The following is a 20,397-nucleotide window of genomic DNA, read 5'->3' on the forward strand; positions in this document are numbered from 1 at the left end:
GATTCAATGCAATCCTCATCAAAATATCAATGATGTTCTTGTAGAACCAGAAAAAAAGTCCTAAAATTTGATTAGAACCACAAAAAACCTTGAACAGCAAAAGCAATCTTGAATAAGAACAACAAATCAGGAGACATTGCATCAAAATGTATTACTAGGGGGCTGGAGGTTTAGCTCAGCAGCATAAGCGCCTGCCTTGCAAGCCGGCAGTCGTGAGTTCAATCTCCGGTACCGATAAAAAGGAAAAAGACAAAAAAAAAAGTATTACTAAGCTGTAGCAATTGAAACACCTTTTTTATGTCATAAAAACAGATGCATAGACCAGTGGAACATTATAGAGAGTATATGGTAAACCCATGCTTCTCTGGACAAATGATTTTAAACAAAGGCACTAAGAATACATATACATTGATGAAAGGATAATATTTTTTATGAATTGTGCTAGGAAAATTGGATATATACATGCAGAAGAATGAAACCATACCTCTAATTCTCACTAGTTACAAAAATCAACTCAAAATCTATTAAAGACTTAAGACTTACAGTGAAACTACTAAAAGAGCAGAGTAGGAGAGATATTTCAGGATGTTGGAATGAGCAAGGATTCTTTTGAACAAGAACCCAGAAGTATAAGAAACAAAAGCAGAAATAGATGGATGATAAGATGCCCAACTAAACACCTTTTGCGCAGTAAGGGAAGCAAATTTTTTTGAACACTTGCTTTCTCGTTCAGTAATTTCTTTCTGAACTTTTGAAATTAATTTGCCATTTTGAAAGAAAAAAATTCATTTAGATAATGAATTTTAAGCACCTTCCCTTAATATCTATTACCTCATTTTCATGAGGAGACTTCGTTTCTGCTGCTAAATTTTGAAGAGATATGAGAGATGGGCAGATCCAGATCAGGTGCAGAAGAGGGACTGATTGAGGAAACACATCTACTCTGAGAGCTACAGAGTTCCTAGAATAAGTATATATTTTTCATTGTCAGTTGTTAAATCACCAATGTAGACTTTTTAAAAAGCATAAAATGTATGGTTTATAGTAGCAGTTAAGTACAACTATCAGTTTGTATACAGGCAGAAAAAACAGGACATTGTGATTGTACTATTTTAATATCAAGGATGCATGATGACTCAAATGAAACAAAATAACTGAAACTTCCTTGAAATTGTTTTGAAGATGTATATTTAAGGCACTCATATTACTGTAGAAACTGGCAACAATTTTGGTTCTGGTACACCTATGAAATGGATCTGGTACACATGTGGAAGATTAGTCAACATTGTCTTTTAGGGAAGGAGTTTAGTTGAAGTTATACATTATCATGTTAAGATTGAACCAGGGCCTTTGCACTGAGATACATTCTCAGCTCTTTTTGTTTGTTTGTTTGGTTTGTTTTTGAGACAGTGCCTTGCTAAGTCACTAAGTTGCCCTAGTTGGGCTAAACTTGTGATCCTTCTGCCTTATCCTTCCAGAATGCTGGGATTACAAATGTATGCCAACATGACTTGCTTTTGGAGGAAGAACTTTTAGTGCCTTTTTCACCTGATATTCTAGAGATGCTTATGTTCTTTGACTATTTTGAAGTTATTTCTTCTTCACATCTCTTTTTCCCAGCCCTCTGTCCCCTATTTAATTTCAGACTTCATCTTTTAGGTTGGGGGATTTTTTCAGGCACAGAGTAAGAGACTAAGGGGCCTTTCTATCATGATCATTACAATAGGATTATGTGACCTGGTATTTGAGGTAGATACATACATATGTATAATCACCCCCATTTCTCTATCTGATTTAGGAAGTAAAAAGTAGGAAACCTGTATAGTCCTATAACCATTAAACAGATTGAGTCATTGTCAAAAACTTCAGGCCCATATTACTTTAGCAATGAACAAAAAGACTTAAGGAGCAAATCTCCTCTAGGGAATGAAAAAATCTTACAACATAACCTTAATTCCAAACTGATAAGGACATAAGGAAAGATAATTATAGTTAATCTTACTCATGAATATACATGCAAAAATATTACACGAATATTTATCAACACAAAGTACCAAAATTTAAAAAAGATAAAATATAAAAACATACAATAAAGTAGTAAGTTTAACATTAGAAATTCAAAGTTTATCTAAATATAGTCAGTATGATGTGGCTTCTTGGCATAAAATTCCTAAAGAGCTCTATTATTTGAGGGAAGTATCTTTTTTTCTATAGAAACATGTATGTTTGTGTGTATATCTGTACCATAAATTAATAATTATAAGTGACTTTTTAACCTCTGCCTGAAAAATATAATTTTAGATTAGTTTCATCTGCATCTTGAAATATTTTTATTTACAAGCAGTTTATAGGTAACATTTAATTCTATCTGGTGTCATAAAGGTATCTGATATCAAAACTTCATTAGACTAAATATAATAAGGTCTAACTGGCAGGGTTTTGGTTTTCCAGGTTTTAGAAAAAAAGATTAAATTCAATTCATGTGGAATAATGGGCACATTCTTGGTTTATTATACAAGAGGGTTTAGAAGGATTATCTTTACTATTTATCAGTAAAAAGGGAATTATAAGTCACATTTTCTTTCTTCATCCCCCAACTTCCTTGTACTCACATCTTTCTTGATGGACCATTGCTTATATTTTCTTACAAATAAATCCTGTAAGACAAATAAATCCAGAAACAAAAGAAACAAAAGCAGAAATAGATGGATGGTATTATGCCCAACTAAACACCTTTTGCGCAGTAAGGGAAGCAAATTTTTTTGAACACTTGTCTTTTTTTTTTTAACTTTTTTTTGTGTGGTGCAAGGGATGGAACTCAGGGCCTTGCAACATGCAGGATAAGCACTATACCAATGAACTACACCCCCAATGCGTCCTACATAATTTTCTTTACTTTCATTATTAAATATTGTATGAAGTAATTTGCCATCCAAAAGAATGTAAATCTGTTTTAGTTATTGACTTTTGCTCTATTTTTATTTCAAATTATTTGGTTTACTTTGTGATTAAGTTTGTGAATTGTTTACATGTATTAAAGGATACATAGTATGTTAGTGGCAAATTAAAGAGTTGAAGATTGTGTATTTTAAATGGAGAAAGCATACAATTTAACAGTGATTTTTGAAGAAATAGTGTGCTATTGACTGCTCAAAAGAGACACCTGCATGTAGAATAATGGTTTCTTGTTTAGTGGTTAACGTGTTTAAAAGGGTTTATGTCTGTACTGCAATATTTGAAAAAGAGTTTTACTTGACAATTACATGCCCAGATTTTGATGATATCTTTTGAATGGCTAGGAATTCTTGGGAATTTACATAGATATGTATGTGTGTGTATCTATGAATAGGAGTACACTGCTGAGGGAAGAATGGGAAAGAGGGCTCTGGTGGAAGGTTAAAGTGAGAGTGATGAATATAGACTAATGTGGAAAATATCTTGGACGCATGTTAACTCTGAATTTTAACTCTGATTTCTGAGTTAGCTGGAAAAGAGGGCAGAGATTTGAGTAGAAGATTAACTTTGGATATTTTTTTCAATAGTGTTCAAAGATGTGAATACTTTATGAAAATTGAAGAAGAAACAATCATCTAGTGGACTCAGCTTTTAAAAGCTATCACATAAACTATATGCTTATAAAAATGCTCTTAAATTTAAGCCTTCAAGCCTGTCATTTCCTGTTACAGAAAGGGATCATATATACTTGATTACTAAATAGTTTACAGTTTAATCAGAAGGTAAACATTATGAGTGGCAGTTGAACTGCAGAATTATGTAAGTACTCTCAAAGGCCAATTGAACTAGTATAGGGTTTTTGTCTGCTGTTACATTTTCAGTTGTAATAATAGGTCTCAGTCAGATTTTTTAAATTGTACAATTCCAATAGTGATTTTTAAATCATGTACATTTTGAAACATTGTGGAAAAAAACTTAGGCCTCTCTTGCCTGTATAAATTAAAATATTATGGTTGCAGCATAGATTTACTGTCTTTTCTTGTAATTTCTAGTCATTGATGGCTTATATACTTTACTGATACAAAAATTAATTCTGTTCCAGGAGCAAGACAGTGCTGTACAAAGTATGCACAAGAAAGTAGAACAATTAGAGAGAGAACATATGGAGTGCTCTGACCTTTTACAAAGACAAACAAGTGAACTTGAATTTAGTACTCAGCGAGAAGAGCGTCTTAGAAAAGAATTTGAGGTATGTTTTATCATTCTTTTATATCGTGTATATTGTTAATTTTTTAAATTTAAAATTTGAGAAAATTTTATATTATAATAAGCATAGAACTAATTTTGGGAAACTCTTACGTTTTACATTTTATCTTATGTATTTATGGCTTGTTTGGAAATTTTTGCATCTGAATAAAGAATGTTTCCCTTGCCCCTGAGTTTAAACGTGTCATTTTAAGCGAATAGTTCTCATGGAGTATTTGGGAACTATGAGAGTAACTGTTCATAAGGTTGAGGAAGCAGCACAGGAAAAGACTGAGTATATTCTGATCCGAAGTGGCAAAAGTAAAAATCTTGTCATTTGAATCATTTAGACTAGCTCATTTTACAGATATTTTAAGATGAGACTTCACATCTCCGCCATTATTTGTTAATGTCCAGTTTTTTTTTTTATTATAGCTACCCTCTTGGGTTTGAAATAGTATCTGTTTTAGTTACTTTCCTTGATGCTGGGAGAAAATACCCAGTACCTGAAATTTAAAAGAAGAGCTGTATCTTGGCTTATGTTTTAGAAGTTTCAGTCCTTGCATGGTCCTATCTTCAGTTCTTGAAGATAGGAAGGCCTAGGTGGTAGAGGAAAGATACTCATGTCATGACAGCCAGAAAGCAGAGAGTCAGTAGAAGAGCCAGGAGAGGAGAGACACCCTTCTGGGTCGTTTCCCAGGGACCTGCCTCTTCTGATCAGATACCACCCATTAGCTGCCCAGTGCTAATGCCTGCATAATCCAGTCATCTTCCAAACACAAGAGGCTTTTGGGTGGCCGTACGTTTTAGATCTAAACCACAGCAGTATCCCATTGCTTTGAATTTCATTTCAGTAATGACTAATGATGTTAAATACCATTTCATGTGCTTATTGGCCATTTGTATTACCCTCTTTGGAGAAATACCTATTCAGATCTCTTTTTCCTTTTTAGAATGGATTATTTGAACCATACTAATATAACATGTTAATAATGGTAAAAACTGGGTGTAGGTCTCAGTAGTAATGCTAAGTATGATCTGGGCAAAGATAAAATTACCTTCTCACCATACATAGCCTATTTTTAAAAATAAGATTAGAAAATGAATTAAAATGAAATTATAGTCCAAGTAGTATTTTTTTTTTTTTTTTGTCTTTGTCTTTTTATCGGTACCAGGGATCGAACTCACGACTGCCTGCTTGCAAGGCAGGCGCTTATGCCGCTGAGCTAAATCCCCAGCCCCCCAAGTAGTATTTTAACTGCCAGGCATGGTGGTGCATACTTATAATGTCAGCACTCAGGAGACTGAGGCTGGATTTCCATGAATCTGAGGCTAGCCTAAGTAACGAAGTGAGTTTAAGGTCAGCCTAAACTACATAGTGAAACCCCGTCTTGAAAAAACAAAACAGAAAACTTTTTTAAGCACATTTTTTGCAGTGTTTAGCATGTTTTCAGGCCAATAAATTTAAGAATATATGATAATATTTTATATCACCATTTATATTATGTGAAAAATAAAAAATGTTACATTGTTTATAAATGAGCATTTAAAGAATTGGTATAGACTTACTATTTTGAATATTAGAATAAAAAATTTAGATGTCATTTTAGGATGCTATAAAATCCTATGAACATCACTAAAAACATTTTAATGGCCTTATAGTGGTCAAGAAGTACTAGTTAGTTGTAATTTAATTTTTATCGGTAGAATTTTTGGTAAGCCAGTTCTGTCTAATTTGAAAAACTTTTAAGATATGTTATGAATAAAGCAGTTTTGATTTTTTCCTCTAAAATACTTGTGGTTTTTTTTTATTGGTTTATGTTACAAATATTTAGACTAGCTTTATTTTTACTTTATGGTTCTTCTTAGCTAATTGGTAAATTTTTTTGTAGTAGGAGGTCTTTGCTTTTGGGCAGTGTGAAACTTGGAAGGTAGCCTAGATAATATCTCCTATTATTCTAAGATGTAGGCAGGTGTAGTCTTTTGACTTATCTGTGATTCTTCATCTTTAGATACCTGTAAAATTTTTCTTTAAGTGAATATACTTTGCATTACCTATTTGTCCACATGGTGACATAATGAACACAAATTTCTAAAGGACATTTTATGCTATTTTCATTCAATTTTGGAGCCATTAACTACCAGTAATTCTAGTTACATAGATAATTATCTAAGATGTATTTTCAGAGATACTGAGATCATAAGAGGAAAATTGTTAATTTTAATTTAAATAAACACATTTTTTCTGTCAATAGTATTAGATTGAAAGCAACCAATATTACATGTTTAGCCTAATGCAAATATTCTAGCTTTTCCTGAAGCTGTTTAACAGTTAACGTTTCATGAAGGGTGATTTCTTTATGTGCTTGAGTCAAAGATATATATATATATATATATATTTTTTTTTAATCTGATAAACTGTGTACTATTGTGTGGCTTAATCATTGTAACATGGATCAATGGTTTCTTAGATTAAAAAAAAAAAACAAAACAAACAAACTCCCAGTCCAATTTTGTAAGTGTGGTGCTGGAAACCACAGGATCAAGGGAAAAGTCAACTGGAAAAAGAAATATCTATGGCGTTTATAAGCCTCTTTACAACTAAGGGAGTTTATTATCATGGGAAATAAGCTTAACTCAATAAGAACAGAGAAAAGAGAAGATGCAAACCTAATTCTGAGAGAATAGAAGAGTCTCAAAGATTACAGTAGAGAGAGAAGAGTCTTTGCAAATGAATTCTGAATTGCTTCTGTCAGTCAAATGCTATATTGTAGTAACATAAAGAAGGATAGAAATAGCTTTTATATCTAAATGTAGTGAAAAAGGAAAGAAAAATATATTTCATATTTTATAATTGTCTACAAAGGTAGCCTTGTATAATTCATCTTTTTAAAGCCATCATGTGTTTGTGGGATGAATTATAAAGTAGGTAAATGATGAGATCACTGGGAATATATGGTCACACTTACAATTATCACATATTTAAGTACATTTTATATTCATAATGTGTTAAAAATTTTGTTAAATCATGATTTTTTTTTTGTTGCCAGAAAAGGTAAAGGCAGTTTCAAAAAGAAGGTAAATTAGTTTGTCAGTATGGTAATCAGAATTTGTGACCCATAAATTCTATTCCTAATACTTCCTATTTTTGTATCATGCCTAAAATTAATATTATTTTTTCCATTAAAGTATAATTTCAGTGCTGTAGTTCATTATTCATTTTTTGCCGAATAAGAAAATTGATGGGCTCTCCAATTTATTTTTATCATTCCATTGTTTTGATATGTATTTTGTGAAACTTGTAAGATTTTGCTTGTTGCTGTTGTGACTTTAGATTTTTTTTCCTACCCTCAAAAGTGCACATGGTCAAAATGACTAACACAGAGATCCCTGAATATTGTTGTTCAGTTGTTTTTTGACACTGCTATCCACAGTAACGCCTGGTTTAAGTGAGCTTGTTTATGTAAAATAATCTGAAAGATTTTGGAAACAAGTATGATTTGACCATTAATAAAACGATTCCAAATGAATTGCCCCAGAAGAGAAATATAAGGAATGCCTCTTAGAGACAAATCAGTTTTCATCTGTAACACAGGTCATTTTTCTTGGAGTGGAAATGCTCATAGAGGGGTCAGCAACCACTTTGACCTTTCAGCCAAGGACCTGGTATGGTATCTAGGATATCATGGGTACTCTTTAAATGTGGCATTCTCCTTTTTGGTTCATCTTTGAAGTATAATGTGTAACAATGAGATTATCATGCAAAAAGTACAAATTATTCATTTGTTTTTAACAATCTTTTAAGCATTTCTATACAGTGGCATTTGCTTAGCAGGATTAACTTTTAATACATTACAGTTCAGTAGATTGGACTTCCTGAAGAGGAGGCCAGCTATTCACTTCTACACAGCAGTTCCGATGCTCTGCTCACAAAGCAGTTTCAGGTTTTCCTCCGAGTAGAGTTGTTCTTATATGTTGTGCTGGCTACATAGAAAATAAGAGTACTACTTAAATACATACCTTTCAAACAAGAGTGCTTCATTATGATTTGAAATATTATATACTACATACTATAGTTTTTTTTGTAAAACATACCATGTTACTGTAAAAGCTGAATGAAAAGACTTGTTTGAAAACTGTAGAATGTTAACATTCATTCATAGAATTTGTTTCAATGACAAGGTAATTAAGTTCTCTCATGTAGAAGGGACTGTTAGTAGAATAAATGCTTGCTTAAAAAAGAGCACTCAGGCCAGGGATATAGCTCAGCAGCACATACCCTGCCTGGCAAGCCCAAGGTTGTAAGTTCAATTCCTGGTAACATTAAAAAAAATCCCTCATTAAAGGTCAGAGTAATATTATGACATTTAAGATATTTTATTAAAAGAAGGATGATAATCAGTAAAGGTTTTATAGATTGTTCTTAGCTATAACCTGGAAACTGACTCTTTTTGGTATCTTTTGGTAATAAAAATAATTTGAGTACTTGTCTTATAAGGTTCAAAATATAGCAACTATCTTCCCCTTCACTCAGGTGAGCAGTCAGTATTGTAGATAACTGTCAACACATACAATAATTATTTAGAGTCACTAAAATACAACCAAATAAAATATGCTTATCATTAAAATAGCCCTTGTAAAACTAATGTCTATGACAATCCAATCCTTTAGAATTATCATTTTGAAGATGGATCACTATCATTTTGGTTATTTATTTATTTATTTTATACCGGGGATCAAACTCACAACTATGCACTTACAAAGCAGGCGCTTATGCCACTGAGCTAACTCCCTAGCCCCATATTGGTTATTTGTAAAAGTGTCCAATAATAGAAATTATCTAGTGAAAAATTCTGAAAAAATAAACAATCACTTTGTATTTACACAAATTATTGGACATTCTGGGGTAAACTTTGTAACTATATAGGAATGTGTGCTATATATCACACTACTGAAAAATTGCTACTAGTATGTATTTGTATGATGTTTTCTCTATTTATCTTGAATCTATCTTAGTAGGCTAGATTTTTGTTGACAAATGTTTTTTGCTTGACTAATTCCTTTGTTTATGTGTCTCCCCTTGAGTTGAATATATTGTATTTGTGGAGGAAAGAATATAGTAAGAACTTTGGGTATGTGTTTTGTTGCTCAGTCTTCCAGCATATGCATTATACACATTTTTTCTGAACTTTTGGAGTAGGCCCATGGAAGCTGTAGAAGCAATTGTGGTGTGCAGAACATCTGCTGTGTTTGGTTAGTTCTGATGCTGAATTAAAGCGGACACCTCATGCCTCGTTTGTGATAAAGTAGAATGTGTGGGTTGGGTAGGAGAGAGCCTTCTTTACGTTGCATTCCTCAGTGATGGAAAGCTTTCTTTCTTTCTGTCTGTCTGTCTGTCTGTCTTCCTTTCTTTCTTTCTTTCTTTCTTTCTTTCTTTCTTTCATTCGTTCTTGTCTTCTTTAGACAAGGTTTCACTGTGCAGTTTAAGCTGGCCTTCAATTCACTTTGTAGCCCAAGCTGGCTTCAAACTTTCAGTGATCCTCCTGCCTGTCTCCCAAGTGCTAGAATTACAGGTGAGTGCCGCCATGCTGGGCCAAAAGCTTATTTTTTTAAGTGTAATAGTTTATTTAAAGGGCTTATTTAATGAGATACAAATCAGATAATATATATAATATATACAATTTATACTGTGGAGAGAGAAACGGGAGCGACGGAGAGAAGGAAACTCAAAATTCTTACTAAAATAAAAATCTCTATAAAGAGTGTACGTGTTTGGTAGGATGGGACATGGCAAACTGCTAATAAAGGCCAAGTTCTGTGGTGAAGAAGACTTGTTCCTAGTATTAGGGAAGAGATTTAGTACAGTATAATAATTGTATTAGAGGCAAAACTGTATATAATTAACTTGATTAGTTAAGTATATGAGTTTGTGTTGGATTTTAATCAGAATTCTGTTCTGCTTTATGCCTTTGCTTTGTTGATTGTATTAGGATTAAATGCTAGTGAGGCATCTTTGGAATGGCGTACTAATTTTTTTTGTGTGTGTGTGAATAGCATGTTGATGCTTCTCTAGCACCCTCTGGTGGATATAAGAATTAATTTGCCAGCTTGAAAAACAATTTATTAGGAAAGCTTTAATTATTCTATCAACAAAGTCTACTCTTGGAAGTAGTTTAAGTATTTAAAGTTTTTTTTTTACTATCCTTTATTGATTCATTGAAAGTTTTAATTATAATAAACTGCTTATAATTTTTCTTTTTAAACATTTCATTCACAGCAGAAAGATGTTTAAAATAAAGATGTGATCTTAGTTTTTTTTGGCTATTTGGTTTCAGTTAAGACCGAAAAGAACAGATCTTTTTAACTCCTAAGTGGAATCATATATATATATATGTATATATACATATATTTTATATATATATATATATGACAGGATTGCTGATTGCTTTTTCAAAGAATGTATTTTAAAAATATATGATTGCTAGTTTAATAGAGAAATCTACATATATGTTTTTCAGAATGAGAATAAGTATTTTAATGTTGTTAGACAGATTTCTTCTCTCCTTTAATAGTTTTTAAAATCTTTTATTTTCTACCCCTGTGGACTATTTCTTTGTGATTGGCTAGATTCCTATTTACAGAATCTATAATGAGTATAGTAGATACTGACAAATTCAACATTAATTCTTTAGAGGCAAAAACTGTATCCTGTAAGACATATATGTTTTTTATTAGTATTGGAGGTCTCTTTGTTAATGTTTATTCAAGCCTGGGTTAACATAAACATTTCTTTTCTATAAGTATGCTTTATAAGCACCCCACAACCTTTGGGTGTCCCTTGTTCTAAATAAGTAAGGTCAGTAATTAACAGGACTTTTTTCATAAGTGGAAACAAAAGTTTAAGTTATGTGATTGTCAGTTTTTTGACATTATTATTGACCCTTCTAGTCTTTTGTTTTTAATTGATGTGTTTTTATATCATATAATTCACCCTTATAAACCACACACTTCATTGGTTTTCAATATATTCACTGAGGGAAGTAAAGTCAGTAATGCTTTTATCACTATTGAACTATCTATATTTGACTAATATGATAGTAGGGATTTTATTTTCTGCTGTTGTCCTGAGACATGTTGGCTGTGCCTTAGTCCTAATTTCCCTGCTCCTGTGTCATGATAGTTATCTTTTTGAGACTAGGGACCCATTGCTTCTCAGAGTTGCATTTTCTTAACAACAATAGTATTAATATAGCTTTGACTCTTGTTTTGGCCCAAAAATGGATTCCTGCTTGAAAAATTAGACTTCATAACAGATTTTTTTTTTTTTTTTTTTTTTTTTTTTTGTGCTGGGGATCAAACTCAGGACCATGCACTTGCCAGGCAGGCCTTTATGCCTCTGGGCTAAATCCTTGGCCCAAAATGTTTGGCTTTGTGAAAGATATTGTTAAAAGAATGAAAAGACAATAGGTAGATGGGTAGAAAATATTTTTAAATCATTTATCCAATAAAAATGCATACAGATTATATAATGAAGTTGCAAAACTCAATGTGAAAATAACGCAGTTAAAGAGTGAGGGTTCTGGGGAGGTAATGCAGCTCAATGGTACAGCTCTTATGTAGCATGTGTGCTCTGGGTTAGCATACACGAGACCTGGGGCTCAATGTCTGTGATGGCACCAAAAAAGATTTTTTAATATGTATTAGTACATGTTTGCAGTACATAATGCTCACATTCATTGTGGGGAGCTGGTACATGTCTATAACACATCTCAGTTCTGTTTTCACCCTTTTCTCCTCCTCACTGCCCTCCCCTTCCTCCGTCTCCTGGTTCCCTTCCCTTTTGCAAATGACCTGTACCTGTGAGCAACAAATATTTGAGTAAATACTTCATCTAAGGAGACACATAGATGAAAAGATTCCCAGTGTCACTGTTATTAGAGAAATTAAAATGACATACTATTAGAGAAATATTTAAATGTCTAAAACAACTACAAAAATGACTGCACAAGGATGTAGGACAATGGAAAATTTTATACATTGCTGTTAGGAATGTAAATTCTTATCACCACGTAGGAAAACTCTGGCAGTTTTTAAAAAATACTTATCTGTTATTAACCTAGTGATTCTGCACTTCCCTACTTACCCTAGAGAACTGAAACAGACTAAAAAAACTTTTGTATAAATATTCATAGCAACTCTATTTGTATTAATAGCCCAAGCTAGAAACAACTCACATGTCTGTCCTGTCAGCAGGTGAAAAGAAAAGCTGTGTGATGTATCAGTGCAGTGGAAACACTGTTTAACAGTAAAAAGGGATGAATTCGTGATATGTGCAACTGTAAATGTGAAATCTCAAAATACTTGGCCAAGGGAAAAAAGGCCAGGCAATGAAGTGTATACACTGTACAATTTAATTTATAGAAAATTTCAGAAAATACAAATTGCTTTATAGTGAGAGACAGCAGACCAGTGTTTACTGGGGTAGGTGGCAAGAGTTGGAGGAAAGCATTACCCAGGGACAGGAAGAATCTTTGTGAAGGAAATGTTTCTCAATAAAGCTTAAAAAAGGAAAAACCTGTTCTGGAACATTCTTCCTGAGCATGATTTTTACATTTTACTTCTGCAGAGTACAGAACTGAGGCCATAGCTAAAGTAATCTAATGTGTTAATTACAGTTTTGGAATATAGTGATCTAATATCTGCTTTAAATGTCAACGTTTATGAGCTAAACTTTTTTTTTTTTTTTAAATGGAGAGAGAGCCTCATTATATAGTTCAGACTGGCCTTGAATTCACAATGTAGGCTAGGCTGGCCTTGATCTTGTGGTAGTCTTTTTGTCTCAGCCTCCTGAATGCTGGGATTACAGTTATGTATCACCATGCCTGGCTGTTAGTTAAACTTTTAATTTGTTTTTAGGCAACTACCCTAAGAGTGAGGAAATTAGAAGAAAACATTGAAGTGGAAAGAGCAGCACATTTGGAATCAAAATTTAATTCTGAAATTATTCAGGTAAAATGTAAAATGATATTTTTGGTGTAAATTTTTTTAAATTATGTTTTAACCGGAAAACAGAGCTACTTTCAGAAAACTGGGGCATCCATCTAGAGTGGGTAATGTTATTATTCTGAGACTTGTTATAGTTAGTTTAAGCACACATTTGAGGAGTTGGCACATTACAGCTTTGAGATTGGGTCTTACCTGCTGCTTATTCTTGGGAAATCTGGTTTCTTTTAATGTTGTTTTTGTGCTACAGTAGTAGAATAGAGTAGTGATGGACCCAGGGGCCTATTTGTTTGTAAGTCTCCCATCAGTGCGACAAAATATCTGAGACAACTAATTTAAAGGACATAAGGATTATTTTGGCTCATGGTTCTGGAGTTTCCAGTCCATGATTGGGTAACCTTACCTCTTTGGGCCTCGTTGAGGCAGTGCATCACGGTAGGAGCACGTGGTAGAGCAAATTGCCCACTTTGCGAGTGAGAAAGCAGAGCATAGAGAGGATGGCATGGGGTCCACAGTCCCCTTCAGAAGCATGATCCAAGGACCTCTCAGAAAGCCCTGCCTCTGGAAGGTCTACAGCACCTTCAAATAATGCCATCCTGTGAACCACGCCCTTAATACTTAGATCTGAGAAAAACATTGCACATCCAAATTATAGCAGACTGTGAAGCATAAAATATTTACCACTTGGCCCTTTGCAGAACAATTTACTGAGCAACATGTTCTTTTTATCAACAGCCATGGAAGGAGTTTCTTTTTGAGAACTATTGGAAAATATACACCTTATTTATTGAGTGCATATCCTCTGGATATCACCTATCACTGTAGTCAGAGCTGAAGGTACAAAGGTGAATGAGTTCCTTTTGGAGCTTATACTCTATTATCAGAGATGCTGTATATTTGCACATCTATGTATTTATACGAATTTATCAATACATACATAAAACTACAATGTACCAAAATACTATAGAATCATAACAAGGAGAAGGGTTAAATCTAGGAGGAGAATTAAATGGAGGCCTGCTAAGGAAAGTGTTCTTTTCTCTAGGTCTGAGAAAACAAAAATTTCTAAGAGAAAAGAACACAAAGAATTTTAACTAGGAAACTACTTCCTATGGACCCCTTCTGACCTGCAGCCTATTTGCATAAAGCTTTGTTGAAAAACAGCCATGCACCTTTGTTTACTTGTCTGTAGCTGCTTGTCAAGACAAATCAGCCCACAAAAATCTAAATTGTTTACTTGTTGGCTTTTTACAGAAAATTTACTGACCACTATTCTAAACAAATCACTAATTAAATAGTGTACAAAAGATCAGATTATGTGCAGATAATGATAATTTAACTTCTACCCTGTACATATCCCTTTTCTTTTTCTTGCCTACTTGTTCTTGCTAACGATTTGAGTGTTATACTGGAGTGGTGATAGCAGACATCTTTGTCTTGCTCTTGATTTTAGAAGAAAAGCTTTCAGTACTTTCCCACTGAATATGCTATTGGCAGTAGGTTTCTCACAGTTGGCATTTATCAGATTGAAATATGAACCTTCTGAGCAATTTTCTCCAGTGATTTTTATCCTGAAAGGATGTTGAATTTCGTTAAAGACTTTTTCTTCATCTATTGAGATGATCTGGTGATTTTTGTCCTTGCTTCTGTTCATGTGATAGATTACATTTATTGATTTGTGTATGTCGTGGAACGAAACCTGCTTGATCTTGGTACATATTTCTGATAATTTTTGCAGTCTGTTGGCCAGTGTCTTGTTGAGGGTTTTTACATCCATAGTCATTAAAGAAATTGGACTATAGTTCTCTTTTTTTTGGTTGAGTCCTTTTCTGCTTTTAGAACTAGAGTAAGGGTTATTTCAAAAATAACTTTGAAAATACTCTTTCCCTTCTAATTTATTTGAAAAGTTTGTGAAGTATTGGTGTTTGATGGTCCCTGAAATTTTTGTAGAATTCAGCAGTCAATTCATTTGAACTTGGACTTTTCTCAGTTGGAGGGTTTTTTTTTTTTTTTTTTTTTACTGTTGCAATTTAGTTTAGTTTCCATGTATTTGCATAATTTATGTGTTTTGTTTTTGGTTTCTAATGTCATTGTAGTATGATGTGATAATATGCAGGGTATAATTTCACTTCTTTTACATTTACTTAAACTTGTTTTATTGGCTAGTATGTGATCTATTTTGGAGAAACTTCCATGTACTTTGGAAAGGATGTGTATTCTGTTGTTGGATGTAGATACCTGTTATGTCCTTTGGTTCAACTCTGGTATTTCTTTGTTGATTTTTTTATTTAGTGTGTGTTAGTAGGGTGTTGAGCTCTTCCACTATAATTGTAATTTTATCTAGTCTTTTTATGTCCAGTAGTATTTGTTTTATAAAGTTGGGTGTGCTGTTATATATTAGCAATTGTGATCTCTTTTATTGAAAGATCCTCTTAAGCAATACATAGTGACCTTCTTTGCCTCTTTTGATCAGTTTTGGGTTAAAGTCTATATCGAATATAGGATAGCAGTGTCTGCTTTTTTCAGGTTCTCATTGTGTGGAATATTATTTTCCATCCTTTGATTTTTAATCTCTAAGTTTCTTTTTTTGTTAAATGTATTTCTTGTAAACAGCATATTGTTAAATTTTGTTTCTTGATCTATTCTGCCAGTCTGTGCCTTTTGATTAGGGAAAACAGGCCATTCACATTGAGAGTCATTACTGATAGGTATTGACTTATTCTTGTCATTGCTTTAGTTTTCTGTTGCTGGTTCCCTTCTGTTTAATTGCTAACCTTATTTGGTTTATTCACTCTGCTAGATCATTTGTAATTGTTAATTTCTTTATCTCTTTCAAGGGTATCCTTAGAAATGTTTTAGAGTGCTGATTGAGTGATCATAAATTTCTTTTTCTTTTTTTTTTTTTTTAATTTTTTATCGGTACCAGGGATCGAACTCATGACCGCCTGCTTGCAAGGCAGGTGCTTATGCCGCTGAGCTAAATCCCCAGCCCCAATCATAAATTTCGTTAGATATTTTTTTTATCATAAAACTATCCTATTTCTCCATAAATATTAAAAGATAATTTTTAAGAATGTGCTAGCCTGGGTTGGAAGTTGTTTTCTTTTAGAATTGAAACACTTGCTTCCAAAGCTCTTCTGGTCTTCTAGGTTTGTGTTGAGAAGTCTGCTGTAATTCTGATGGGTTTATCCTTATCAGTGACTTTTTGCTTTTCTCTAAAAGTTTTTAAGACTCTATTCTTGTGTTGGACTTTTGGGATTTTGAGTACGATGTGTTATGGAGAAGTTTTATTTTCTGATTTTGGCTATTTGGAGTTCTATATGTCTTATTTACCTGTATGTTAAATTCTTTCCCATTATTGGGGAAGTTTCCTGCTATTATTTTAGGAAACAGGTTTTCTACACCCTTTGTGTTTTCTGAATGTTCAATAATTCCAATTAATTGGAATTAATAAATGTCAGTTTTGTGTCATTTGGAAGTTTCTGCATCTATTTTTCATGTTCTCATATTGTTTTCAAGGTTTCTGTTATTAATTGTTCACCAACAATAGCCCAGTCTACATTGGTCGCTTCTTCTGTGCATACTTTTGATAGAATTTTTAATCTCCTGAATTTCTATATGTAGTCTTTGTATGGACTCCAATTTTTTTCCTCTGTGGGTCCTTCATGTTTTGTATCATCTTGTTTAACAATTAGTATCTTTTTTAGCCTCATTGATAGTTTTAAATGGCCCAGTATCTTATTACTTATATCTTCTGTGACCTTGCTAATTGCCTTATTGAACTGTTTCATTTTCTCCTCTGATACCATTTTGAATAATTCAGGTGTGTGGCTTTTGGTTTCCTCCTTTGATCCCCTATAGATTAGCTATGGAGGATTTGGGAGTTATCAGAGGCATTTTGTGGCTTATCTTCTCATGAAGATCTTCTCATCTTTCTTTTGTTTGTTTTTACCTGTTGAGGCTTCAGGGTAACCAGAGTAGAAAGGTTTTTTTTTTTTTTTTCTAGTTCAGAGACCTCTTTAGATAATATCTATTTTTCAGTGATATCTTCTGGCATAGCTAACTTTACCTCTGTTCCTGGTTCCCTCCGCCTTTGTTTACTCAAGATGAGAAGGTTAAAGCATATGTGCCCCTGTACTCTGTTTTCCAGGAATGTGCTACAGTATTGTTGATGACCCCCAGGCAATTTAGATATTGGCATTCCATGAACGCCAATCAATAGAAACAGCTATGACACCTTGGCTGTAGTAACACAGTCAGCATCAATTATGGCATCAAATAGAAACTGAATATTGATAAACTATAAGAACCTATTAATGAAATACCACCCTTAATCATAGAAAAGAGATCCATAGTTATAGTATAAACCCCTAAAACAAACCAAATTTGACCTATTTTTGACCAATGATAAATATCTACTAAATGAAACCAATTTGCCTTTATTAACAATTAAAACAGCATTCCCCAACAGTAACATAAAGTTAACTTGCTATCTAGAGATTTGTGAACCTGAGTAGTTACTCTAGGAAAATTAGATGATTTGGAGAACCAAAAAATGAAAAATCAAAATTCAAAAAATTCATCATTGAAGTTTGAGGAGGAAGAAAAATGAGGTGGGAGTTCTACCAAGGATTAAAAGGTAATTAGTGACCATAGAAAGCATAGTAGGAAACAATAGACAAAGAGAAGGAGCAAAACAGAGAGCAAATCAGGGAAAAAAAGAAACTGTAGAGAAAAGAACAAAAAAGAGGAAAAAAAATCCCAAACCCTGAAAATCTGAGGGGAAAACAAAAATAATACAAAATAGCAAACCAGGAAAGAATTGAGTCAAAGAAAAAAATTTCTGCTTTATTCAGTGAATATTTTCTTTCCAAGATCTGGAGTCTTTTGGATCTTGTGGGTCATAATTTTCTATGCCTAGCTTTAGGGCCTATGGTTTTTTTTTTTTTTTTTTTAATTTTTTTTTTTTTTTGGTACTGGGGATTGAAGTCACCACTTCATGCTTGCTAGGCAGACACTTATGCCACAGAGCTAAGTCCCCAGCCTGGGCCTATATTGTTTTGTTTTGAATTTTGTTTGTTTGTTTGGCCTTGATCTGACTATGTGTAGTATAGGCTGGCCTGGAACTCATTTATGGTGATCCTCCTTTCTCAAGGCCCCTGCCATACTTGGCATTGTTTTGATTTTTGATGCAATCTCACTATGTAATTCAGGTTGCCTTGAGCTTGTAGTGATCCCCTGCCTCAGCCTTCTATGTGCTGGAATTACAAGTGTGGATCACCGTGCCTGACTAAGGCCTATGGGTTTCTGAGGTGCTCCCACTTGAGGACCTTCTGGTTCCTCCAGAATCTGGTTGCCATTTAAGCCACGTCATGTACTTACATCTATTGTTAGGTGGGGAATGTGATCTCCCCACTGGCATCTACTGGATGTGGGTCCACGGTGGAATTTGGTGTGAGTTATTACAGTTAGTGTCTGTAGTCCTGTGACTCAGTTTAACACCTATCTGAGACCAGTTGTTCTTTATCTATTGCTCCCCTGAGACTCTCCCCACCTCTAGATTATACTGAAGCAAACCCAAGATATCAGATCACTGCAGCCAGAAATGTTCCAGTGTAAGAGTGTTTGGTAATAAATCCATTCTTCTATATTAAGAAATCTCCAGGAATAAACAATTCTGTTAAATTTTTTTAAGGTTATAAAGATATTCATGTAATAATTTTTTTTAAGTGAGGAAGAATACTTACCTTTGGACTTCAAAAACTACTTAATTTGCCATATTTTATAAAAGAAAGAGCTGAATGGAGTAGAAGGTCAAAATTAAACACTTTGATGGGACAGGTTAAATTATATCAGCGTACCCTTTTTCCTAGCATAGTCACCTGTCTTCAGTCTTCCACTTTTCTTTCTTTGAAGATGTTGAAGAAATTCTTTTTTTTTTTTTTTTGGTACCTGGAATTGAACTCAAGACCTTGTGTTTGTCAAGCAGGTGCTTATGTCACTGAGCTATGTCCCTGGCCTTAAAGAAATTCTTGAGAATCAACTGATTTTCTTGTTTAACTAAAAAAAAAATGTTTGGGTGAATAACAGACTGCTGAATATAAAATATTCTACTTAATTTAGGATGGAAGCTAGCATTTCTTAGCTTGTTTTAATTACTTCTCTGTCATCTGGTAGTTAAGGATTCGAGACCTTGAAGGAGCTTTGCAAGTGGAAAAGGCCAGCCAAGCAGAAGCTGTTGCTGATTTGGAAATGATCAAAAATGAATTCAAGGAAGTTGAAAGTGCATATGAACGAGAAAAGCATAACGCACAAGAGAGCTTTGCAAAACTAAATTTGTAAGTACTTTACTAAAATTCTTAATTATTATGAAGGTTTTCTGAAAGCTATGTAAGTGTGATATGTAATACTTTAGATAGAGCTCTCATTAATATTAGTGGTAGATTAGGAGTAGAGAATTGCATAAAATACAGCTGTACTTCCCAGTACAGGTAAGTTTGGTAATGCTTTTTGGATTTTGAAGTATTTCAGGAACCCCAAGAATGGAGTTACTAGGAAGTATATATATGAATGTATTTTGCTATTGTTTATTCATTTAATTGTTTGGCATAAGGTTTTGCTATGTTGCTCAGAGTAGTCTTGAACTCTTGGGCTCAAGTGATCTTCCTACCTCGGTCTCTTGAGTAGCTGGGACTGGACTAGAAGTGGATGCTACTGCACCTGGCTGCTTTATAGTTATTAGTGAAATGCAAAATCTTTAAAAACCTTTCTAGGCCACATGTGGAAATTATATTGAGATTCTTTTGAATTGTGGAAGTAATAATAGTAATACTACTACTAGTAGTTGACATGCAGTGTAGTTTACTACATATGTAACGTTTCATTTAATCTAATACCTTATTCCTAGCTGTCTTTTTAATCCCTTGCTTTACAGATATGAAAGTTGAGGTTTAATGAGAGTAAGGATACTTAGCTCCTAAGTTACAGAGTCAGACTTTTTGTAATTCTTTCTGATTTTAATCTTTTCAGTTCAGAAGCCTTTGATCTTTTTTTTTTTTTTTTTTTGTCTTTTTCATTTTTATCGGTACCAGGGATCGAACTCACGACCACACACTTGCAAGGCAGGCACTTATGCCGCTGAGCTAAATCCTCAGCCCCAGAAGCTTTTCATCTTGAAAACTGAAATGCTTTAAG

At 33.5% G+C, this 20,397-nt stretch overlaps 1 protein-coding gene across 15 annotated transcripts in view; it reads left to right on the forward strand.

The window, feature by feature from the left end:
* Window positions 1-20,397, forward strand: part of Ccdc171 (coiled-coil domain containing 171) — a 454,917-nt gene that overhangs the window by 112,391 nt on the left and 322,129 nt on the right. For 14 of the 15 annotated variants that reach the window (XR_010048327.1, XR_010048331.1, XR_010048328.1 and 11 more), the window contains 3 exons: window positions 4,058-4,204; window positions 13,117-13,209; window positions 19,381-19,541. Coding sequence is in view for 12 of the 15 variants with exons in the window: in XM_063251434.1 (XP_063107504.1) it covers window positions 4,058-4,204; window positions 13,117-13,209; window positions 19,381-19,541 (401 nt within the window). In the remaining 3 variants the exon portion in view is untranslated. Of the gene's footprint in view, window positions 1-4,057; window positions 4,205-9,663; window positions 9,994-13,116; window positions 13,210-19,380; window positions 19,542-20,397 lie in introns of those variants that run through there. The other variant, XM_063251491.1, reaches the window with a different exon arrangement.

This window comes from Cavia porcellus, unplaced genomic scaffold, assembly GCF_034190915.1.
Source record: "Cavia porcellus strain 051 isolate PalLab524CR breed Dunkin Hartley unplaced genomic scaffold, mCavPor4.1 scaffold_1, whole genome shotgun sequence".
Taxonomy (NCBI): Eukaryota; Metazoa; Chordata; class Mammalia; order Rodentia; family Caviidae; genus Cavia; species Cavia porcellus.